Raw genomic sequence first — 26,609 nt, forward strand, 5'->3', positions numbered from 1 at the left:
TTCGACGTGACAATCTATCAAAATAGAAAATAGCAGTTAAGTGATGAATCTAACAGTATTTTGTAAAATCAAGTTTATAGCCTGTGAAAGGCTACAGATTTGTATTTCTCAACATGCATACTAAAGTACACAGATGATTTTTAAAAAAAAGAAACTACCCTCCTAATATAGTGCCCAAAATAAATAAACAAATAAAGGAACACTTTTTAATCAGAGTAATGCATCAAGTCAGTTCAACTTCTGGGATATTGATCTGGTCTGTTAAGTAGCAGAGAGGGTTGTTGATCAGTTTTAGCTGCTTTGGTGTAAACGAAATTATGCAAGTGCAGTAGAGGGCCAACAATGAGACAACTCCCAAAACAATAATGGTTTTACAGGTTGAGGCAACTGACATTTTTCCCTACTTCTCCTTTCTGACTGTTTCGTCACTAGATTTGCATTTGGTAGGGTCAATGTCAGTACATGTCAGTAGCATAAGGTGATTCCTGGACCAGAGGTTGCACAGAAAGTCCAACTCCTCCAGGATGGCACAACATTACCAGAAGGTTTGCTGTGTCTCCCAGCACAATCTCAATCTGTTACTCTAAGAGAGCTGGACAGGGCCGTAACCCATCAGCAGGGCCGGTATCTGCTCCACTGTGCAAGGAGGAACAGGTTAAGTACTGTCAGAGGTACAAAATAACCTCCAGCAGGCCACTTTTCACAGATGAGAGCAGGTTACCCTGAGACCATGTGACAGACATGAAAGGGTCTCGAGAAGCTGCTATGCTGTCTGTAACATCGTTCAGCTTGATGGTAAATGGACTGATTCTTATAGAGCGCTTTTCTACTCTACTTCTACTGGAGTACTCCAAGCAACATGCCACATTCACCCATTCACACAAGAACAGTCTTGTATGCTTTCAAGTGCTTTCTAATATCTAACGTTCATATTCTGATGGAGAGCACCTTGGGGTTAATAGGATATTTGGCATGCAGACTAGGAGGCGCCAGGGATTGAACCACTAACCTTCCAATCAGTAGATGACCTGATCTACCTCCTGAGCTACAGCCACCCCAGACCAGTTTGGTGGTGGGTCAGTGATGGTCTGGGGAGGCTTATCCATGGAGGGACACACAGACCTCTAAGGCCTCGGCGAAGGTACCCAGACTACCTTTAGTTATCAGGATCAAATCCTTGGACCCATTGTCAGAGCATAAGCTGGTGCAGTGTGTCCTGCATGACAATGTCCAGATTCATTGCCCCAACAATGAATGAAACATTGGGACAATGTTGGGACGAATGTTGTCAGGCATAAAAACAAGTATTTGGGGGCCCAACAAAATACTGAGTACAATTTTGAGTTGCTGCAGGTAAACTATTTGTCCAATTTGATTTTCCGAGTGTATTGAATTCAGCCCTCTGTATCATTTCCATCCTTCCAGAATCCTTCCATTCCTAACACACAACCGAGGCCATATCACTATAGACATGCAGCATTATTTTTTCCCATTGATATCTGATGTGGTTTTAAAATATTCATTATATTTTTTTCAGCAATACAAATTTGACTTACTTACGTACTTACTTAGGTGTGCCCATGCGAGAAAAACAGCTCAGACCTCTGGGCACCAGAACTTGGTCTGGTTGTTTAACTGGATTGGAAACTGTGCAGCTGGGAGGGCAGGCAGACAGCTTGGGCTCTCTGTCATGTTCCTAGAGTTGTTCTGCAGCGTAGCTGTGTCAGACTAACAGCAACATAATGCCAGACTACAGCACAACACTGCATTGCAACAAGATGATCGATGTTGTTCACAACACCCATCAGAATTTGGAATGTTTCAGCTGATATATAGAATAGAATAAAATAGAACAGAATTCAACTTTATTGTCATTGCACATGTCACAAGTACAAGGCAACAAAATGCAGTGTGCATCCATCCAGAAGTGCTTTAGCCATGATATAGATATATTACAAAATATATATTAGCAATATAGATATATTACAGAAATGGGTCTGTTATAGGTATGAGGGTACAAAAATAGGTCTATTATGGGTATGTTACAATGTACACAGTATGAAGGTATGTTATGAATATGCTATAACTATAAGTATGTACAGGCTGTAGTGGGTATACAAGCTTTGTACAGGCTATGAACAGGATATAAATATAAAGCTATACAGAAATATGCAAGTTGTAAACAGTTGTAGAATTATAATTATCGTATTGTACAGAATGACTGTTTATACAGAATTATTAAGTAGTGCAGTTAAGATAAGTGAAATATGTGGCTACTTTCTACAGAGGCTATATAAAGTGTTAGTGGTTGTGGGTGTGTGTATGTTCAGTCCATGAGTTTAACGTGGGTCAGATGTCAGGAGGCAGAGTTCAGGAGTCTGACAGCTGTGGGGAAGAAGCTGTTCCGGTACCTGGTGGTCTTAGTCCGGAGGCTCCTGTAGCGCCTCCCAGAGGGCAGGAGGGTGAAGAGTCCATGTGATGGGTGACTGGGGTCTTTGATGATTTTCCCAGCCCTTTTCAGACACCGCTTCCTGTAGCTGTCTTTTATGGCAGGAAGTGGTGCTCCGGCGATGCGCTGGGCAGTTTTCACGACCCTCTGCAACGCCTTCCGGTCCGAGGCAGAGCAGTTCCCGTACCAGACTGTTATACAGTTGGTCAGGATGCTCTCAATGGTGCAGCGATAGAAGTTCACCAGGATGTCTGAGGACAGATGGTTATTCCTCAGAGTCCTCAGGAAGAAAAGGCTGGTGAGCCTTCTTGACCAGCTTGGAGCAGTTGGTCGTCCAGACGAGATCCTCGGAGATGTGGACTCCCAGGAACTTGAAGCTGCTCACACGCTCCACAGCCGTCCCCTTAATGTGGATGGGTGGATGTGGGTCAGCATTCCTCCTGTAGTCCACGATGAGCTCCTTGGTCTTCTTGGTGTTGAGCAGCAGGTTGTTTGTCTTGTACCACTCAGCCAGACAATCCACCTCATCGTTGTCATTGAGGCCAATCACCGTGGTGTCATCTGCAAACTTAATGATGGTGTTGGAACCATCAGCAGGTCTGCAGTCGTGGGTGAAGAGGGAGTAGAGGAAAGGGCTCATCACACAGCCTTGTGGTACACCGGTGTTCATCGTGATGGTAGATGAGCAGTGGTTATCCAGCCGGACATGTTGGGGCCGGTTGGTCAGGAAGTCCAGTAACCATTTGCAGATGAGGGAACTGATGCCCAGGTCTGTCAGTTTCCTGATGAGTTGTGAGGGGTGGATTGTATTGAACGCTGAACTGAAGTCTATAAACAGCATTCTGGCGTAAGTGTTGTTGTTGTCCAGGCCTGAGAGGACAGAGTGCAGTGCGATGGAGACTGCATCCTTAAACGTATATGTGTATACGTTTAAGTTTATACATTTATAAGTCAAAGCATTTTGTTAGCTCCTAGATTTGAATCTGGAAACGTCTCGCAAAGCTTTATGTACTCTATTTTGGTTGACATTTGCAATATTTTGAGATTTGACAGTCCTCCAGAAATAGCTACCATTCCACTAAAATATATTTTTTTAGATTGTACTTCAGAAAAGGCTATGAAACAACCTTTAGACTTTTAGTAAATAGCATGGAACTAGCTGAATAAATATATAGCAAAAGAAAAATGTAAGTAACACATACAAACAGGTTGTGAGCACTGAAGATTTTCTGGCGTCCTACCCACAGCCCCACTGACGGTGCAGTTTCCAGCAGCAGCAACATCCAACCAAAAAGTACACTGATGTGTTTAAATGCAGTAAAGCAGTCAGTGTGTGTAGTAAGCGTACATAAAAGGACAAAAAAAATTACATAAACTTAATGTGTAACCAAATATATTTTCTCTCTCCTGAAGCCAACCAGCATAGGACGTGACTGCATACACACACACACACACACACACACACACACACACACACACACACACACACACACACACACACACACACACACACACACACACAAATGAGCACACAGCGAGTGCAGTACTGGGAGCTGATCAACGCTTGATTATCTTCCCCCCAGTGCAGCACACCCTAAGCAGAATCAAATCAGATGACTTCATTAGCATATCATCTGCATAATGGCTCAACCAGAGCAAGGGCATTTGCCTGCTACATGGGTTCTACCATGTCTCATTCTGAAGGGGGGGTAGTGGTGGTGGAGGGTTAGAGATCCTCTTTCATTTCTGTTCTAAGCATATGCTGGACGTCTTTGTTGAGTCACATGGCTCCTTTAGACATCTCAACAGCCCGGTTAATTGAGGGCATGATTATAAAAGAAAAATGTGACTGAAGATAATTTCTCTGCATTGTGCACAATCTCTGGAGTTACTGTATAGCCAATTATCGTCGTCTCGGAGGCAAATTAAACACGTGGGCACGGATGTTTGCGCAGCCAATATTAACTGCCTGAGTTTTTCTGTTTCAGCACTCTGAACCTTTCTCTTGGAATCCGCTTACGTAACAAACCGGTGGTATGGTTAATCGAATCAACTGCAATTTGCTTATTTTGTCACAGAAAAGGGGTGAGCAGGGCGTCACCGGTGTCGTGTATTTCGTTTCAGTCACACTGGCCTAAAAAGACATCAGATATTATCAAGACTCTCAGAATATTCATTGTCTCCAGATGGTGTCACTTTAAAGGTTTTTATTCTTAATCTAAAATAACTATGCCCTTGGTTAGTATAAAAAATTGTTCTTTCATTTCACCTTTTTAACATTTCATATCGCTTACTTTGTAACTCCGCAGTTAATAGAAGTCACATTTCCATTAGCTCTCTGCCTTCATGGTTCATGGGTCAAAATTTCACCAGCCAGGGTAGAAAATGTTTTTAAATTGAGACAGCGCCTTTGTAGACTCCTCTGTGTTAGAAGACTGCAGGAAACACACTGCATGAGCACTACACTTCATCATCACACACACACATAAGCATTCATACAGATACGTGCAAATATGATTCTGAAATCATGAAAAATCGACTACATTTCATAGGCCTACATTTCATAGGTTGCCATGAGTTATACATAGAAAAAAAGAAAGAAACAGAAAGAAACGGATTTAAAAACATGCCAAAAAGTCCAGTATTGACATAACATAAAAATCTATACCTCATACGTACTTATGAAAGCTAGGATGCATATGATGCAGAAATGAAGAGGGTAAGCAGCAGCCAGGCGCTGCTAATCAAATGCAACTGATTAACTGATCATCAGCAAGTGTGACCAGAAGACTGCACAGGCCTCAGTGAGGACGTTAAATGATAACGTTCATGTACAGTCTGTATGGAAGTATGGCTTGTTTGGAAGGACTGCTAGGAAAAAGGCCCTTTTGTGTTTAAAAAACACAAACATGGCCCCACTGGAGACATTTGGCCATAATGCCTAACACCACATCTGGCAAAAGCCAAACACAGCATATGCGCCCAAACACCTCATGCCAACTCTCAGCAATATTGGAGGGGTATTGATTTTGACTTGTTTTGCAACCGCTGGTCCTGGCCACCTAGCAGTCATTGAGTCCACCATGAACATCTCTGTGTACCAAGGTAATCTAGAGCCAAATGTGAGGCCATCTGTCTGACAGCTAAAGCTCGGCTGATACTGGGTCACCAAATCTCCAACTGGATGGCTGAAAAAGAAAAGAATCACAGTGTTGTGATGCTCTAGACCTCAGCCTGACTGAAATGTAGTGCTGGGACCTTAAGAGAGCTGTGTATACATGGATTTTCCCAAACGTGAATGAACTACAGCAACACTGTCAAGAAGAGTGAGCTAAAACTCCTCCACAACGATGTGAGAGACTGATAAAGTCATACAGAAAATATTACTTCAAGTTATTGCTGTTAAAGGTGGTTCTAGAAGCTATTAAATCACGGGGAATACTTTGTTTCTCAGAAGACTGCAGAGAGTCCTTTGAAAATGTTTTCTTTCATATAACTGCATGTGGTAAGACCTGTTCCTCGTTAATCCAATGCACCACATAAAGCAGAGTGAGCTATGTTTGAGTCATGGTCTGTGCACAAGAGCTCTAAATTTGGTTGTAATTTTAAATTACAGCAATCAAACCTAAAATAGGGCACAGTGAGAATTTTGTTGTTGTTGTTTTCAAAAAGAAACTTAAGAACTAGTGACATATAGCAGTTTATGAATGCAGAAAGCTAATTAAAAGGCAAATTATCATCAACTGATAGCCGGTGGTTTCCAAACTGCATTTTGGAAAATCTATTCCCTGTTTTCTTCATCCCTCCCCCCAAAAATAAATAATAAATCAAAGAACCAAAGCAGAAAAGAGCTGTTTGTAACCACCACTCAAATTTTTCACACACTGCGGTTTTCAATTAAATATTTTACCTGCAATCCTTTTTTAGCAGTTTCTTAACCTTGTGATTTTTACAAACTAACAAACAACACATGAAAAAATGACTTCCTGAGCCAAGGACAACCGGAAACGGGGGGAAGAATTAAACAATAATAGGAGGGAGAAGGGAAAGAAAGAGGTGACGTGCTCTAGCAGCGGTTGCTGCTTTCGTAAACCGTTCTGCTGCCATGTTTGTTTACTTTCTCCCTGGTGTGAACATCTATGCATGGCTGCAGCCATCACATCTACACATGTCACCCGTCTGCACGATCACACAACGCTCTGCACAGACGCACTCGCTCCTGCATATTGCTAAGCCTTCCTGCACTCATACTTACGCTCTCACAATACAGCCCTTCAAGCCACATCTTAACCTAGTTCTTCGCATAAATTCCACTTGTAAGATCTAATGCACTTCACAAACAATGCACAGCATCTCCTAGATTTCAGCCCAATGTGAACTCGTACTCCAGTATTTATTTATTTATTTATTTTACACGAGATATGATTTGACCTACTTCTGACAGATTGCCTGAGCTGGACAAGCATGCAGTTTAAGTTAAATCACGTGGTCGACGAATCGGACTTTGGAAGAATGATAAGGATGTTTTCAATTTGCATGTATATATTTGCAGATGTGTTGTACTGAATTTATGTAACGTGTCAGCTGATCTTTCACTGGTCACGGAGAGGAAACAGTGCACATTTTGCACGTGCCAGCTAATAATCACAATTCACTAACTACTGTGATGAGAGCGAGGCTTAACCAAAACCAAATTTCTCATGGTGATAAACAGCGACACAAATAAAGATGGACAAATACGTCAGTTGCATATTTGCATTCACTCTCTCTCACTCTCTCTCGTTCGCTGTTGTGTAACCGCTGACGTACTGGTGATCCGTGAAAAAGTGGGAATCAGTTTTGCTCGGTTGATCCCAGAGGTCAGCAGCAGGGAGAGACAGAGAGGAAAGCAAAGAGAAGGAGGGAAAGGCTACCGAATATCGTAATGACATCAGTGAGTTAGAAGTTTGCACTGTAGCTGACTTTTTTTATTTTTGCCCAACGTCCGGGGGAACCGGAGATGCAGGAAATGGAAAAATAGGGCGAGAGAGGAGAAATAAAACGACAAGAGGATGATTTAAACTAAATGGAAAACAAAAGGCCAAAGTAACAGAGTGAAACAAGAGTATGAGAGAAATGAAGGAAATGGCAAAGCATAGAAAATGATATGTGGAGAGAAATGGGAGAAAACATGCAACGGAAATTAGAAGGCACAATCAATGCTCTCAGATTCTAGAAACAAATCTTTTAATACCTTTGATCCTTGAACAGAATTTGCTTGTTGCTTCCACTTTCAGTTGGAGTTTTGAGCCATTTATGTTACGACTCCCAGATATTTCTTTGGTTTTAGCCCAGCCAATCAGCCTCTTTTAGAAACAATGGGCTGCGGGAGGAAAGCCACAGGTATAGAAGAGAAGGTCTCCATTTACTACTCATATTTCCTGACTGCTTTGAGGAGCAGCCGGTCAGTGCTGAAATTTAATTGGACCAGTGGCCTCAATTTGTAGCAACTTTGAAACCCACCTTGAGGGTTGTGGTGTAGTTTTGGATTGAGTAATGAGGATGGGCAAAGTTAAACTCAATTTCAGGGTGAGCGTCTGTCCGTAAATAGCTATTTATCAACAGAACAGCCAACGCATGCCAAGGCCAATAAGTGACAGCTGGTGCTCTGAATGCAACGTCTGAAGCACGACAGGAAAACTCCCAGCCGTTGTCTATGTGGCATGGATGGGAATGAACCAGGCCTCCGATGACATGCATTGCCTGTTGGTGACATGCATTACAAAGGACAAGAAAGGACAAGTGTTTCATTTCAAACGTGCCATCAGTCAGTAAAGGACTGAATAAAGTGAGGTCAAGTTTTCTGCCTTACTTTTTTTAGAAGCAGAAAATCAATTTAATGTCAATTTGCTTCAGTAAAATATAGCATTCAGGGATATCCTCAGAGTTTTCTCCTAGCTCCCCAAAGTGTTTCCCTAAAAAGGACTGTAAAATACAGTAATATTCCCTTCCCAGCTCTTAGCACATAAGTTCTCTTAACACATTTTTCACACATGTGCCAACACCACAATAATTCCAAAATCTTTTAGTTAAACTTCATCTGTCTAATGAATTTTCAATGCACGTTTTGAATTATTTGTCCAAAACTTGAGCTTTGATATTTCACAAGGGGAAAAATTAATCCAACACATTTTTAGACAGCAAACACAAAATATGTTTTAATTTTAATGGAAAACCCTCGTCTAAACTTTCATCTCAACAGTCCACAGATAGACCGCTAAGAAGGATATCGATCAATGACAGAAAATCAGATTTATCTACAGACTCCAAGTGGACTGGTTCTTATGTTCCCATTGAACAACATTCTCGGGGGTTTAATAATCGCCGTAGTTGGCCAACTTTACCAACTGCAGTAGTTTGGATTGTGAGTTACAGCCATGTTAAACAGTATGTTGTCCAGTGACTCCTGTCCTGTGAAAAACTAAGTAGATCCATCAGTCAGTGTCTTGTAGAACCACTTTTAGCAGCAATAACTTGAAGTAACTGTTTCCTGTTTGACTATCACTGGAGGAACATTGGTCCACTCTTCTGTATAACGTTCCTTCACCTCCTGCACTTGAAGGTTGTAGATATTCATCTATGCACAACTCTCTTAAGGTCCCAGTTTAGCGTTTTAATCAGTTTGAGGTCTGCACTTCGACTGAGCCATTAAAACATTTTGACTCTTTTCTTTTTTGTCATTTCAATAATTTTCAGCCAATATTTTATATTCATCATTTGAGAACTGCTGGTCTCCTCCTGGCAACCTTTCCAAACAAGTCACTTGTTCAGTCTTTTTTCGTTGTATTGCCTTAACGTTTAACAGTAAACATGCTAAGTGAGGTGTGTAGAGACTGAAACGTGGCTCTTTGTTTTGTTTTTACAGTTTCCCTGAGCATTGCACAGTACAGTTTTGAGTTAAATTTGCTGGCATGTCATTTCTGGGAAGACTGTGGCACTGAAGACACTTGCTCCATGCTCCAGACCAGCAAACTGCTAGATTTTTTGCTAATGATCATTTGATTAAGTACATTTGATTAGCAGTACCTGGCTGCTCCTTACCCTTCTCATTCCTATGGAAGCAGCAAGAGTGCACAGAGTCCAGTGAAAAACTTTCTTTTTCACATGATTGTATTTTTAAAGATGTAAAACAGTATTTATCACTTCACATTATTTAAAAGTATTAAGCTAACCTAACTACATCAGAATAATCTTTCCTGTTTAACGCTGACAAATTTGAGTGTGATTATATCAATAATAGCTTTAATATAAAACATAAATGACTCAAGCTTCTACCAGTAAAAGCAGCTGTCTTTTTTATGAAAACAGCGGTTAATGTCATTCCCTAATAGCACTTATACTGGGATAATTAATTCATATAGTTCTCGATTTGGGAATTACATGAATAAGAGCAGGTGCATGTTAGCCCATTGGTTCCATGTCTGCTATTATTATTTCAGCATAAAATTTCTTGCAAACGTACAACTTAAGTTGTGCCGACATTACCCTCAGATCTACTTGCAGTTGTGGCTTGCAGCGGCTTACTTAGCCTTATTGCCCTCATACTTAACCAGGACTGATTCAGGTGACAGCGATTGAAAGCTGATGCTGGAGCCAGTGAAGTCCGGCATTCAGTGGCAGCTCATGACTTGTCTCAAAACACCAGCACCCACTGTGTTAACTCGCTAACATCCTGACATGAATTATATGTCACTCACAAATTTTCAAGCATCAACACACATCAACCACTCAGAAGAGGAGAAATGTAATCATTCCTTGGATTGACATATCAAGTAATGCAACACAACACAGCAATAGAAAAAAAACACATACGCTGCAAATTTGTTCTGAAGCAAAAATACAATCTTTTTTCTGCCCTTTAACGTTTAAAATAAATCTTACATGAGTGCTGAAGGTATAGTTACAGTATTTTCTGAAACCACTGCGACTACTAGAGTACTCTGGTGTAGTACTGTCCGAGTCCGGTGACCAAACCAAAAAGCTAAGAGGCGTATGGACAGAGCTCTTCATAAATGCCACTGAAGCCTGGCAGCATCTGTGGGCAGCAGTAAGCACTCCCATCTTAAGCCTGACTGTGATTTGAGACACGTGACGCCCACATGACTTTGAAGTAGAGAAACAGAAGAGAAAGCTAAGAGGAAGATGAGGAGAGCAAAAGTGAGAAAGGCTAGGATACCGAGGCAGACAGAGATGAATGGGTTGGGACAAAGGCAGAGAGGCCAACTGAGAAAGAAGGAATCAAGTAAACGGTGACGTGCAGGGAGAGAGTGTATATATAGAGGAGACAGAAACAGAATGAGTGCTGCAGAGGCAGAAAGCAAAAATCTTGTCAGTTGGAAGTCTGCGGCAGGACTTTGAGGGGATAATTAGGGAGAGTGACTCCAGAAGTGGAGAATAAGTTCTTAGTCCTAAGCCTTCATGCTGAGGGATTAGACTTGGGCTGAACTCCTTTCTCTCGCTCTCCCGCTCTCCAAGGACTAACTGCTCTCTAAAGTGGACCGCTGACAACTTGGCAATGGGGACAAGCTACTGTAGCTGTGCCTGCGCTCTGTCCATACTGTTCCATTACAGAAAAAGCCAGTAGCCTTTTCAGGATCATTCACAGTACTGGGAGTGCAATTATAGAAAAAGAAATCTGGCACATTTCAGTTCTGTCCAATAGCCTGTAGTAATGTCGGATGTATTATTACCACCTTTGGATTGCCATCCATCCATTTTCTGCCACTTACCAAAGTCCAGGGTCACAGGGGCAGCAGTATAAGCAGAAATGCAGCATGTCCTGGCTCTGCCTCAGGGCCTTCTCCTTGTGCGAGATGCCTACAACACCAGCTCCTGAGAGACACCTGGTCAGATGCCTGAACCACATCAAATGGCGATGTGGAGGAATAAAGGCTCGACTCTGAGTCCCTCCCAAACACCTAGCTCTTTACCCTGTCCATATAGGATGAAGCCCAGCCACCCTTCAGAGGAAGCTCAGTTCAGTGACTTGGATCCGTGATCTTCTTCTTTCGGTCTCTACCCAGAGATCACGACTACAGGTGTGTGTAGGAAAGTAGATCAACCGGTAAATCGACAGCTTTGTTTTCACCATCAGCTCAACTCACCACAACAGACCAGTACAAAGTCTACATCACCGCTGACCCCACACCAATCCATCTCTCCCCTCAATCATCAACAAGTCCTCCAACTAGAACAGTAACTCGTGCCTGACCTCAAAGTTAGCACTTCAAAGTTCCTGGACGTTGAAGTACTAATTCTCACTCCAGCTGCTGCAAACTCAAGCATCAATTTCCCAAGTACGAGCTGGAGGTCACTGCCCAGTGAAACCAATAAAACCACATCATCCCCATAAAGGTGAGATGAGCTCTTAAGGTCACTGTATCAGACAACTTCCACCCTTTGACTATGTGTGAACAGAATCAACTTTACATTGCATTTATTACAAACTGTGAAAATATTCTGTCTCTCTTAAGTGTGTGCCTGGATTCGACTACAATTCATTTGGGCTTTAACATTCTTAAAACTCAGAGAAAAGCCAGGTAGTGAAACGTGCAATCTGCCTTGCAGTCTCATCTCTGATATTGATACTGTTACCACCAGATGAACACCAGATGTCTGGATGGAGGCACACCTCTCATGAGACATAGGGGGAAAAATCATCATGTAAAAGGGAACTGAATGTACTGAGTGGTTGTTCTCTGTTAAAAATAGGATCTTGTGGAATAATTACCATTAAGGGTATAAATTTTGTTCATTGTACAGCTAAGTACACAGTAGAAAATAACCTTGTTTCAACGTGTTAATTCGACGTGTTAATAAACATAGCACACATTCAATCTGTGATTGACATTAACACCTCAAGTGTTGATGTGATACATGTAACAGCTGATGTGTCTGGCAGCTGAAGCACAGTTACTATCTACAGATAACCAAACTCAAAATATTGAAACCAACAATGAACATTATGGCGTCTCCTTTGACTAAGCTCATTATCTGGATGACATAAAAGTATGACTGAAATTGGATTGTTATAAATGCTGCCCTATTTTCCATCTCCCAAAGACAAAATAGGTTAAATTCAGTAATAAAGTTGCTCATAAGAATAAATCTTCACCACACATTTACATTAATTAGATAAACGAGGCACTCAAATCTGAAAATATCTGTAGCCTGAAGTTCAGCATTTTGCTAACTAGAGCAATGTTACTAACTGGAGCACAGTCCACTGCCATAGCTTATACAAAAGTTTGCCATGTCAACTTATGCTATGCATCAAAAAGTTGCATCTCTGAGCCAAGAACAATGGGGTTCTCTTGGATTGCAAGCGACTAAAACTTTCCCTATAGATGGCTTAACGGTTACGTGCAATATCAGCCCCAGATCTGAGTAGAGGGATGACAAGGTGCTCCACATTTTTCATTACAAGTATATAATCTTGCAACACTGACACTCTCGCCTGGCCCTTTGGCTGCAGCTATCATTTTTCTTTTTTACTCCTTTTTTTTCTGTGGTGGACTCGGGTCTTTTGTGTAGTCTATTTTCCCCAGCCTCCTGTTTACTGTGCCCTTTGACCGCTGTGCCATTTACAGCACACACACACACAGACACACACACTACTGCAGAGACATGGATCTAATAACACTGGGACCGTGGCATGTCCTCATTTTACTCATCACAGTGTAATGTGAACACTGGCTTGGCTGCTGTCTCTGTTTTAGAGTCATATTGTATCATGTTTAAGCATTCCTTGATTAAAAGGCTACATATTGATTCATATGTCACACAAGTCTAGAGACAATAGTCCCACTTACACCTATTAGTAACTTTAAATCATCAGTCCATCTGACTGACTCAGATTGTGGGAGGAAAATAAAATCCCCAAGAGAGTTGCATAGAAAGTCCCGTGTATCATATCTGGCTCCTTCTGTTGTGCAACAGAGCTTTAGGATTTCTAACTACATAGACATTACAACCTATTTTGCTTAAGTGATATAAATGCAGGGGAATTCAGTTTTAGCCCATACACAGGGAAAAGTCAGTCTGATAGGCAATGGGTAAATCAAACACATTACAGTGAAGCTTCATTGTAATTCCATCTGTGTAAAAAGTCAGCAGATACATTACGGTCCCGGGAAATTGGTGATATTGAACTGCTCACATAGAGTCACATCAAAACAATGACTACCCAATCAGAACTATCATTTAGACACTGCAGGCAGTAGACGTCTTCCCATAAAGACGTCTACATACCACATAGACCTATGTGGTATGTGACTTTTGTTGCTATGATGCCAGGTCTCTCTTGGAAATGAGATTTTTAATCTCAATGAGATTTTTTACCTGGATAAATAAAGGATTAATAATAATAAAACCCCAGATATAAAAAAGTTGGGAGCCGGTGTAAACTGTAAGCAAAAACAGAATACTGTGATTTGCAAATCTCATAAATCCATATTTTACTCACAACAGAACATGGAAAACATAAATTCTGATTTAAAAAAAATATTAGCTCGTTTTGAATTTGATAACAGCAACATGTCTATCTTAATTGCCCCTTGGGGATAAATAAAGTTTTTTGACTTTGATGTCTCAAAAAAAGTTGAGATGGGGCGACAAAAGGATGGAAAGATTAAAAAACAACAGAGACACATTTAGCAACTAATTAGGTTCCCATATGGAAAAGAAATAGTAAGAGCTTATAAAAGACTTGCATCAGATGTGGCCTACTTCATATAGTGAATCATAAATCATATGATTTACTCATGAAAGTGGCCACTTTCTCATTACTTTCATATATTGTTTTATTAAGTATCCAAAACATACAAGTTTCATTTATAGAATTTTTCAAGGGATCTTATATCTGTTTTCACTCTTGTATGCTTTTCATTCAAGTTTCACACAAGACAGATACAAACTTTATAAGATTTATATATATCTTTTCCATATGGGTTAATTTCCAACAATCAGTAATATGATGTGATATGGTATTAAAAGAGTATCTCAGAGAAGCTCTGCTTCTCTGAGGTAAAATGTCATGGTCCTGAGTCTGGTGACCCAGTGTTTATGTTTTAATTATTTTATATATCGTAATTTATTAGTTTTCTCATTGTTCTGTCTTTTGTAATTTCTAGCTCTACAGTTCTTCAGTGTTTCGTGATTTCTAGTTCTGGGGTGTTGTTCCTGTGCCCCCCATGTTTAGTTCTGTCTTCATGTCTATTTTCATGTTCCACAGTCAGTCGTGTCTCATGTCACAGTTTTCTTCTCCTGTCCTTCTGCTCCTGATGTTTCAGTGTCAAGTCCGTGTCTCTGTGCCTGTCTTGTGTTTCCTGTTTTACTTTGATAGTCCTATGTCAGCGCATTCAGTTTTGCTTCCTCCTCATCTCGTGATATCTGATTAGTCCCAGCTGTGATTCCCTCCTGTTTCAAATTCCCTCGTTAGTCCCTTGTGTATTTAAGCCCTTTATTTCCCTCTCTCTGTTGTTGTGTCATCCCCTCACTGTGCTGTGTATTTCTTCCATGCTTCTGGCAATGTTCTGGTTCTCTGTTTCCCGGTTTTGTTTTTCTAGTTTGGGCTTCATGTTTTGAGTTTCTAGTCTAGTTTTCTTGTATTACATGTTTCTCCAGCAATAAAGCTGCCATTTGGAGTTTACTCCTTCGTGTACGAGTCCTGCGTTTGGGTCCTTCCTCCTGCCTGCCACAGCACACCCCTTGACATAAAAATGGACAAAGGCTCGCCAATCTGGGGGAAAAAACTGCATCCAAAACTATAAAACAACCTTAGAAAAATGTTCCTCAACGTAAAATTGCAACGACTTTGACTATATCATTGTATACAGAACATAATTTAATCAAAAGGTTCAGAAATTCTGGAGGAATCTCTGTTCACAGTGGACAGTAATGATCAATGTTAGATGCCTATTATCTGTCAGACTGCACTGTATAGATAACAGGGAGGATTCTGTCCTGGAAATCTCTGCATTGGCTCAGGCAAACTTTCAAAATTCACTATCTGTCAGCTCAGTTGAACAAACTATGGATTTCTGAGGTCTTTTTTTTCTTTTTTAAATTTTACAGAGTGTCCTAACTTTATTGGAATTGGGATTTTTAACGATGTGATGGAAGTTGCACAACTATCAACTCTGTATCAAAACAGTGGGGGGTATGGAGTTTACTGTGGCCCAAGAAGACAAAAGCAAAATATAAGTGATGGTATATAGTGTGTTTGACTGCTTACTACATAGAGCAGAAACCCAGCATCGTATCCAAGACCAAGGAAATCACTAGATTGCATCACTTTGTAAGATTACAGGTTGTTCACATCCACTGTAACATTTTTCCACCGTGTGAAAACCGATCCTGACCGCTATCAGAGTTTAGGAGACAGACTGAACTGATGGATCTGAGGACGTTTGTGTCAAGTTTGTCAAAGTTTCATCCAGAAAGCCTTTTTCAGGTAGGATGCTATATTTTTGCCTACTGTCTTTAGGAACGCGTAGCCTCAGACTGACCATATGATACATGAAGCCAAGGGTAAATATAAAGGGTACCAGTATAGTACATATACTGTTAAAAGGGTGGATGCTCATATTGAACATGGCACACAACTCTGTGTGTGCTGTCTGCGAGCAGAGGCTTTGAGGGACAGGAACTAAAACAGAGGATGAACTGTGGGACTGCACAAAAACCCAGTGAAAGAGAAATGAGGATTATTTTTGAACTGTTAACCATGCAAAGCTACAAACGAAAATTTGAAGGTGCAAATGAGCAAAATAGCTCTTCTTTCAGATCCTTTTTACAAGACTCTCTTTATGAAATTTTAACACGAACCCGTGTTAATTACAAGGAGCTACTGTTAGCTTAATTAGCCAAGCAGTGCTGATCAAATCTACTAAGCTGATCAAATTGCCTGCAGTCATTTCAGTCAGTAAACTGAATGACTGCAGGCTAAAAATAAGAAAACCTGCTGTTGCTTTTACCTCTGCTGAAAGCAAGGAGTGACTGATTCCAAAATAACTCAAAGTTTCAAGTGTCAAAGTCGCCCCCGTTATTAGAGCAAACAGCAATATGCAACGTGCAAGAACAGAAAGACTGATAAGGTTTGTCAACAGTAGCTAAGAAGGCGGGCTCACAATCAATCAAACCAATCCACTGTTGTGAACATGGGACACTTGTGCACATGACTACATCTCATGCAAGCTACTTTAAATGAGGAAATATGCTATTTTCATTAAAACTGATATCAATCAAGATGACACTGAGAAGCACACAAACGTGGCAGGACATCCTGTAAAAACGCACAAACACACACAACTAACGAAAACGGGCCACATGGCTTTGATCAGTGTAGAATGAGAATATTGTCTGCACAATTGCACTACACAGAGGTTGCTTCTATGGTCTCATTTAAATGAAGTTAAATGTTAGGTCAAATTCACCAATTACTCTTTTTTTTCCGAGACACAGAACTGTCACAACACAGGCATCTTCAGACAGACAGGCTATTATTAATATTTACTGCTTGCTAAGACAATGATTAATCCATTTTTTCTCATCATTTATATTTAACGTGATAATTAAGAGAGACTCATTTAGTATGCGATACTGACACTGTGTTTTTTTCCACCCTCTCTCATCTCTCCACTCACTCATTCATCGTTCACGCAACGATAACTGTGGCCGCTCGTTAGCTGGAAAGCATCAGGTCCTGTGACTTTCCTGGCTCCCTCCCACGATGAGCAAATGAATATGTTAAATAATCACTCAAAGTGAATTAAAAATAAGCGGCAGTGAAAATTCAGCCCATAAATGTAAACACACAGAGAGATCTCTCGCAGCTTAGATGAAAGAAAAGTAGGGGAAAAAGGATTTGCTGTACCTTTGCTTCTACCTAGAGGAGAAAGGATCCGTAGAGATAAAAGAAGGAAGAGTGTCATCCAAGGCAGAGCACCAGAAAAAGACAACAAAAAGTAGGTTTAAGCTATTGTTAGTCTACATAAAGCCTGTGACACTTGCATGCAACATGTCGACAATCATGCAAATTGTGCAGTAATGGGAGAAGCGCACACGGGCAGCACACAACTGACACTTCAAAATCTCAACAATTCTTTTTCTAGATTTCATTTTGTTTATGCCGTTGTGTGTTGTTTTAATAGAGTTGAGGTCTACGGCTAAGGTTTTCGCTGGCTATTTGTCATAGTTTTGGCTGAAGTATATATACAGAACTGTGCAAAAGTCATTTCTTTATATTTTTCTAAGTCACTATTTGGGATAACTACCTTTTTTCCTCAAGAGTGTCTAAACTCTCAAAAAATGTATGTTTTTGTGACAAACTGCTGCTAATAGAGTTAAAAATGGGTTGTTTGCTAAGTTATTCATTATGTGCAGACACAACACAGGTCAGGAGGTGCTTTTATGTTTGAATGATTCATTCAGGTCCATAGATTTGTTAAGTGGATTAACAAACAAAAAACATTGCTGTGAAAATGCTCAGGTACAAGGACTAAACTGAAACTGGGTGTAAACGCAGCTATTGTCCAAAGAAAGACCTGGAGAACTATTGCTCAAGACTACTTTAACGGACCTGCGTCCACATATGTGGACATCACATTTTGGGTTATTTAGACCAAAATACTCAATTTTGCTCTACAAGGGCCTGATATCCACTTACGAGGACATTATATGCTACTGTTCTATTGAAATTTTAAACAAATATCCTCATATGTGGCTCTCATTTTTCTTAGAAACAAAAATTTGGTAAAAAAAAAAAAAAAAAATCTGGTAATTCTGTTTTTACATTCATCAGGACCCAATCAGCTCAAATATCCAAGAGAAATTAAAAATGCATGCTGTGGAGGAGTTCGGGTCTTAGGAGGTTAAAAATGACAAGTCTGGCTCTTTGGAAGCAAAATATTTAAAAAATGATGGGTGGCTCAAGACTTTTGCACGGTACTGTAAATAAGCCATAGTTTGCTCATGATAGCTGAGCAAACTCCAAACTCGTCATATGACTGGAAGCCATGGCCAAATGTTGTTTCCAAGAACAAGAACGAACATCCTTTCTCTGTAATATCGGCACACAGTTATAGTTCGGTTTAGGTAAGTGAAAGCTGAAAACACTTGGGCACAATTAGAGAAAAGTCACAGTTACTTTATGCCAAACTTAATAATCTTGGACTCCTGGAGAGCTAGATTGAATTTGATTTTGAAATACAATAAGTCTCAGACTCCCTTTCAACAAGCCAGCAAGATCTGAAAAAAAAAATCTAAATTGCAGAGTAACTAAGAGCCTGTGAACGCTGATATTTTTAAGCTTATTCCAAAAAATAGATTCTCAAATGCAGCTTTACTGAATTTGATCCGACAGAAAGGAAGCGGCTCCGTCCATTTTAATCATAGTAATAGTAATTCACATTCCATGAATGTGCCACTTCAGAAATGGGCTCTGCTGTCTTCACCCATCCACCACCCAGACTTCAATATTATCTTACACTGGCAGTGGATGTAGAGTGTAAATTGTGTTGCTGCAGATTCATCAAATATGAATGCAAACCCTGCTACTATTTCTCCTACATGCACCTTACCTTGACACTCTTTGATCCTTATTGTTCCCTTTCACCCCTCTCTATCCCAGATAAGCTTCTTTCTCCTCTGAGCTGTCTCCCCAAATTCCAGTGATTTCCTTATCCACCCCCAACCCCACCCCCGAGCTTCCCTGTTTTTTTTCACCCCATCCCCACCATCCCCGCTCCCACACAGTGGACCGTGTCACTGCTTGTTTGCTGTGGAAGTGAGAGTAGTACACAATTATGTAATACACAGAGACCTGGATGAAACGAGGCTGAGGACACACACGAGCACAGCGAGAGAGAGACAAAGGTGAGATGTGGGACATGCCATGCTGTTGTGCACCCCTCTGCGCCAAACACACACACACAGTCATCCCCCCACCCCCACCCCACCTCTCTGCAGTAGCCGCACAGCAACACGCAAATGCAAACGGACAGATAGTGCAGGCGCACACTGTAAATTTACAGCTCACAACCAACACAGGGGTTAGTGAGCTAAAAAACAAATAAATAAAAGAGATATCTACAAAGAAAGAGGAAAGAGTACCTTGCTCTGCCTTCAGGTGTGCGAGGCCTTGAAGAGAAAAATCAAACAGACAGGAGAACAGAGAGGAAAAATTGAGAAAAAACACAACACGCCAATACTACAGTTGTATTGTCACTGTGCATGCTTTGCATAATGGCAAAGAATGGCTATCACACTAAAGGCAAAGCTTCCCCAAGTGCTTTTGAAAGCTTTCCACTGAAACAGACAAATGACTTATACGAGGAACAGTCTGCGTGAATGTAAAGTAACTGTGGAGGGTGTTTGCTGAATAAAGGTCAAATCTAAGAGTTAAAACAGAACTTGTGGTAAAAAAATTTGCTTGCGTTTTAAAGGTGAATGCATAAATAACTTATAACTGGATGGGACGTGAATGGCTGCAGCAGTTAAACTGAAGCTGTGACCTCATTTGCCTGGAGACTCACCTGGTTTTCTCAGGACTGCTGTGGAAACGTCAGGAAAAGAGAGAGAGAGCAAAGAGAAGCATCGCATTAGCAACACTCTACAACCACTTTTGCATGTTGCATCTACACATGCAAAAAAACCAAACCCCTAACACACTGGCGATCATGTAAGGAGCAAAGAGGCGCCCTCTTGACATGTCTGATTGTAAACTATTTCAGTGTGAACACCTGTGGAAAGAAAAAGGCATAAAACTGAATCTGTCCCGCCCCCACGGGATCCAGATCGACATTTGTGCAAACAACTCTTCCACATTTCGAATATTGTCATTGTAGCATAATATTCCGCATCACACAGAGTCCCTTGAACACGTAAAATGATGCATAAATCCACGCTGTTGAGGATTTATGGTGTGAGTTTTATGGATTGCAGGATTGCTTGTTCTCAGACCCATGCCTTTCTCCTCCACCTCCTCTTCTTCAACTTATCGCTCACCCACAATCACACGCCCCTTGTGGTTTCTCAGAAGAATGCTCACAGTGGGAGTCCCGGTGTAGCTAATAGTGGAGCACGGCAACATTACAAAAAAAGAAGAAAAAAAGCCGCATGTTAAGCTTCGCTCGCGGCAAACATCCTCACCGAGAGCTCACCCGTCAGTGACACCTTGTGGGTCTCAGACATGCCAGTGTGATTTAGGCAACATTACAGATGACTGAGTGGATTCAACATCAGTTGAGTCTGTTATATATTTATTATTCTTCTTTAGTCACAAACCTGAAGCTCGCATCCTAATAGGAATACTCGCGCTTGTAATCGGTGCCCCCCAAAGAGCATCAAAAACTGATGAGAGGAAAATTAAACACATCTTAATTAAGACAGACTACATCAGACATTTTAAATATTGGCTCTAACGCGAGATATCAGATATTAATGTGACTTAGCGATGCGCTTTGATCTCTGCCCAGTCTACAAAGAGGAGTGGCCTGTTTCGTACTACTAGATACATCCAGGGATTTCTGTGTTTCATTTTTTTCCCACCCGCCTCCCTGACAGCTTTAAGTCCTTGTTTAATGTTAAATTTAACAAACTCAACCCACGACAGATATATCATTTGAGAGGAGGAGTAGGGAGGCAAATTCTGCAGCAGGGGATGGTGAAGACAAGGTGAAGATTTCCTCCTGTCTCCTTTAGGGAGTCTAAAATGGATGCTGCCTCTCCTCCCACACAAGAAAAATGACATTGGAAGAGGAAAGGGAAGGGCGATGGGTGGAAGTGTGGGAAAGGAGGGTAGAAGCCAGCTGATGGACGGCAGCACTGTTCTAGTTCTCAGGAGATGATCCTGGGGGGGGGGGGACTTAATGCTTGAATTTATGTGCCTGAATCAGCAGGTACACATATTTTTTTTCCCTGACTGTGCAAATGCTTGTGTCCAGATATGGTGCGTGCGCGTGTGTTAAATGCTCAGTTTCCGTGTAGATAAAACCTTTTCTCTTGTCGCGACGGTGCTCAGAACAAGCCAATGTGCTGTGGAGGACATGTGGTCCGAGCGTAATCCCTGGCTCTATTTTACCAGCAGCTTCACCACTCAAATCCAAGCATAATTTTCAGCATGGGCACTAGACACAAATGCCCCGTGCACTGGCATCAGGCAAGTCCCTGCACCATTTTTTTTCTCGCTGACCTACTTTTTATAGTAAGATTATTGTAACTGTCATTTTTTCCATGTCTGTTTATTAATCCCCAAAGCTAAGCCCGAAGGCACCATTTCAGCACTTACTTAACAGTTTGCTTGCCCTAGCCTTCAATTACTAACCTTCCAACGAGTCCCTGCATATTTGTTTAAGCAAAAAGGAGGTCCTTAAACTGCTCATTACAAATGCAGGATGTGGAATCCTGAAAGAGGACATGGATGATCATTTTTACATATTCATTAAACAATCCTGTGCAGCTCTTAACAACCTTGACCTTCTGCATACCTTTATGTAACCAGAAAAACCACAAGGTATTCAAGAGATTTCATAATGTCACCGCTGCTAAGTTAGCTGAACTGAAAGAGATTTCACATCCAGATCATTTCTATTAAAGACAGTGATATTTGCACAAGGAATAGCAGGAGAATAATAACGATGGCTGTGCTTAAAGAAGCAGTTTAAGAATGATCAATGACAAGGTCAAGTACTAAAGCTACAGCTACAGATCTGCACACTAAGGTCGACGCATGCAGAGAGCGAGTACTGTCTAATTTCAATCCATTAGCCACACTGATACATCCTGATCCACACAGGAGGCGAGACTGAGCATGTGTTTTATGGCCAACTGTTTATGGTGCAAAGCATGGAAGGGCTTGCAGGCGTTCAGAGAACGGAACCATTTCATAATTATCACTGCGGTGAAATGATGATGCCTTAGCAGAAGGTTGACCCCCACTAATTCATGACAGATGAGAAAAGGGGGGGGGGGAGGTATACCAGTGTGGGAACAAGAAGGATGTTTTTCAGTGAAGTGGCAAACAGAAGCTTTATCCCACTTTTCCCATTTTCTCATTTCTCATCACACATGTGAATTCTGCCCAGTCCTTGTATTTTCCCTTCCAGGCCAGTCGGCTAGCAGGCTACCATTAAAAACACGGCTGGGAAAACTCTTCCAAGGCCCAGTCTACTCAGCCAGTCAGCCATCTGCCCGTTTTAACGAGCAGCTCCAGGGCCTCGCCTGCATCCGCGTGCATTCACGCGCATGCCTGTGAATGCAAATGCATCCGGACTCCTGCATCCGACAATGTAACATATACATATTCACACATTTAACAAATTGCTAATTTTATTGCTCATTAATGTACGGCATGATCACAGTATACTGACGGGACAGGTGTGCGAACATCCCCTGAAAACATTCTGTGCTCAAGCGCCGCATGAACAACAAGTACTTTGCCCACTTGTGGACATGTGGCCATAACAGTAAAAGAACTCTTCACGAGTTTGCCGACAGACAGTTTGAATTGACGGCAGTGTTTGCGCAGGCATTTTCCAGGCAAATTAGCCATCTCTGTTCTCATTATCCTCCTAATTATGGTTCCCAGTCTCTGTGGCATAATCAACAATCAGCCACATCAGTTAATGGGAGAGCAGAAAAGAGCAGCAGTCAGTTCAGCTGGGGAATTAACTTGACTACCCTCCCCTAGCTCCCCTTTTTTTTATAGCCTGAAATCGGAGGAAAATGAAGAACAGATGCCTGAATAGAAGGATAGAAGGACGAAGAAGGAAGTAAGCATGAGTTGGTTTGTTGTCCAACAGCTAATTTCCTGTGACAAATTAGGGTACAACAGGCCAGTGGTAAATTCACACATTGGACTCGTTCTGCCCTGCAGCTAAGATATGACCACCGCCCAACTGAGTCGTCTTAAAACCTCGGCCTTTCTAACACAAAGATGTCACAGTTCCACCGTCAGCCCTCAGACCAACAGGCCTCCTGCTCCTCCTCTATCGACTGTTCGACACAGGCAGCGGGCAAATGGGATGAAGCGAAAAGAGGTCAAGTCCAGCCCGTTTGCTCGACTGCTCTGCAACCAGCACATCGCGTGCTGTCCTCAACAACGCCACAGGCTAGCACTCGTGATCTGACGTCCGAACAGCTTCATTTGATCAGCAAATTTTGGTGCATATTGGGAAGCAAAAGACAGCAAAAAAATCACATTTTAAAGGCACGCTGCAGTGATGACATTTAAAAAAACAAACATTTTAATTGTATTAGATACAGTTTAAAATAGCTCGTCATTAGCGCTCTAGCTTTCAGTGAGCATTCCTCTGATTTCGGGCAAAATGGAGTCATCCCTCAGTCGTGTCAGTTTGATTTAGACAGGCAGGAAGTGGGTCAGCAGGGGAGGAAATTTGACATGGGTCTGTTCACACAAAGGGATCTCCTGCAATCCATACACGTAAACAAATAGTTAAGCGAGTAAGGTTATGGTGAAACTGTGTATTTAAAAGGTTACCGTTCTTGAATATGGAAAAAAAGAGAAAATTTTGTGTTGTGGTGAATGGAATAGCAAAAAAACGAGCAACTTATTTTTGGCATCAGCTAGCACTGATCTCAAGGCTGTAAAGCAGCAGGGTGTTCTGAACAATGAGAGATTTTAACATGATTATTTTTTAAATATATATTTCCTGAAAAGGAAGGGAAAGACCAGTGGCAAGTTTTGTCGGACCACGTAGGTATCAATTAGAAAAAAACAACTTTTTTTAATAACTAAAGCTTTTAGGGTGTGAAGATGATAGAATAGGGTGGAATATCCTCAAAGAGCTGGATCTCATTACACTCTCCAAATAAAGCGATGGCCTTGGCACAGAAGCAGAAGAAAAACACATGAAGTTATTTCTCAACCAAACTTTGTGTACCTTCAGGTCCTGCAGCACCTTGCAAAATCTGAATACATTTAATAGGGGGGAAAAAAGAGAACTCAGTATTGTAATTTTAGTCATATCAGCTAATACCATATCCACCACTGCCTGATCAAAAGTAATAACTGTGAAGGGAGAAGAAATGCTGAGAACATCATCTCCAATTTAACTCCCACATGAAATACGAAGACGTTCTAAAAGAAGCCGTAAGAGCAACAAAACCCTCGGTATTTTCATTGGGTGTCCTGCATGAATTGCATTAAACCGCTTAAACACGCCAGAGTATAGATGCTCCTGCTTTATATAAATTACACTGTTGTGCAATCAATGCACATTTTTCGAGGCATTTCATAAATGAAGTTTGGTGTGGCACAAATCGCATTAGGTGCAGCGGGAATAGCAACACAGTTATGGAAATTGAATCTAATTTTCAGAGGCTTGTATTGAGATTTATTGCGTTGCTTACAGCCACATGGTATGAGATGATTTTAATGATGCAACATATGCAAAAAAACAAAAAAGCAAATATGAAGGGTAATCATATAATCTTTTTTTTTCGCTATACCTGGAAGCAGACAGCAGATGTGATGCTAGTTGAAGTCTGCATTTGTAAGGAATCCCATTGAATTTTTATTTCAAAATTTTAACCAGCAATCGTGCTTGACACAGAAAGGTTCTGGAGCCAACCCTCTTACCTTCAGTGCAGTATCGACCTACATATCCAGTTCTGGAGCAGTCACAGTAGGGTTCTCCGTCTGCCAGTGAGCAGATCCCACCATTCTCACAGGGGTTCTCTGTGCATAGGCCCATCATCTCCAAGCGGACTTTCTGACTATTGATAAGCGTGGGCAGCTTACTCCCATAACTGAGGTCTGTGATAATTCCTTTGAATGGCGCTAGCTCGCGGACGGAGGGCAGGGTGATGGCAGACGTGCGGATGTCCCCTGGGAGGCCTCCAAGAAAGAGGTCACTGACAATATTCATGAACTGCCGCTGAGGCCGCACCTCTTCCGTCTTGGTTTGGCCATCCAAGGCCAAGCCAGTCCGCAAATTGTGCCTGTTGATGGCTGCAAAGTGCCAGCGGCTGTCGTTAACCATCTTATCTGAGGTGATGGTGGTCTCGGCACAGTCGATACTGACGCGAAGCTGCAGCTTACCCTCAGATACAGCGAGAAGCAGAAAGTCACAATATCCGCCATCATCAAAGTAGAGCATCAGGCCCTCTGGTTCTGAAGTCTTGAACTGAAACGTCATGTCGCTTCTGGTGCTGGCATCCCAGCGCAGGTAGCGAGCCCACTGACCTTCAGAGCCAGTAAACTCCAGGCCTATGCTTAGGCCCAGCATGGTACTTAGCAGCATAAGGAAAAATCCAGGTAGGCTGTTTGGATTCATGGTAGAGAATAACAGGGAGCTCAGAAGAGGGTGAGAACTGGGGACAGATCCTCAAAGTGATATGAACATCTGATAATGGTTTAGTTCCGGGCTTTTTCTGCTGAATGTTATATTCCACATAGATAATCTTAGTCAGGCAGACAGCGCAATATCCTTTTTTTTTATCTGAGAGGCAGATCTAACGTTGATAAAGGATCTTATCTCAACTGCCAAATCTATGGAGAATTGTGCAAAAAAGGAAAGGAAAAAAAATCCAGTTTCCACATAAACGCGTAAAATTGCTATGGTAAAGGTGAGCCGTAGCGTGTTTTGTCAGTGATTCAGAGCTGTGTCTTGTGATTTTTCTTTAAGGCGGTTTCCTGGGTTGAAGCACAGAACGGTCATCGTTGGTCCGGTTCCACGCCCCATGGTTTAAACTGCAGGGAAAGAACAGACAGCACTGAATGCATTTCTTTAAGATGAATCTCTATTTTCTAGCAAAACAAAGCAACCACCTGCAAGGGGATGTGTGACACAAATAAAATATGTGACCCAATGAAACATAACAAAGAGGAGTCCAGAGATTCTTATTAAAGGTTATAAAATGTTGTATCAATTAAGTCTGTACAAATGAGACCCATTCATGCCAAGCATGTTGTGTCCACTCCATCATCCTATTAGGGCCCATAGAAATTAATATGATTGTGACACATCATGACAATCTGTCATAAAACAACTCACTCCTCTTCAGCTACAATCAACCATTCCTGTTGTAGTGTACTTTGGTTTATTAGCCAGTTAGCTATGTAGGAAATATTTCAAATGATCCACACCCCTAATCCCTG

General features: G+C 41.5%; 1 protein-coding gene across 5 annotated transcripts in view; it reads right to left on the bottom strand.

Moving 5' to 3' along the window:
* nrxn3b (neurexin 3b) overlaps positions 1-26,197 on the bottom strand; it is a 334,694-nt gene extending 308,497 nt beyond the window's left edge. For 4 of the 5 annotated variants that reach the window (XM_085382342.1, XM_085382344.1, XM_085382345.1 and 1 more), the window contains exons 1-3: positions 25,089-26,197; positions 20,023-20,040; positions 19,601-19,627 (exon numbers count right to left, since the gene is read on the bottom strand). In XM_085382342.1, the coding sequence (XP_085238468.1) occupies positions 19,601-19,627; positions 20,023-20,040; positions 25,089-25,785 (742 nt within the window). In that variant the 5' untranslated portion in view covers positions 25,786-26,197. The remainder of the gene's footprint in view (positions 1-19,600; positions 19,628-20,022; positions 20,041-25,088) is intronic. The other variant, XM_085382343.1, reaches the window with a different exon arrangement.
* Positions 26,198-26,609: the final 412 nt, after the last annotated feature.

The sequence above is a fragment of the Rhamphochromis longiceps genome, linkage group LG15, assembly GCF_057381845.1.
Source record: "Rhamphochromis longiceps isolate RC_006_pf linkage group LG15, R_longiceps_female_GT1.1, whole genome shotgun sequence".
NCBI classification, from domain to species: Eukaryota; Metazoa; Chordata; class Actinopteri; order Cichliformes; family Cichlidae; genus Rhamphochromis; species Rhamphochromis longiceps.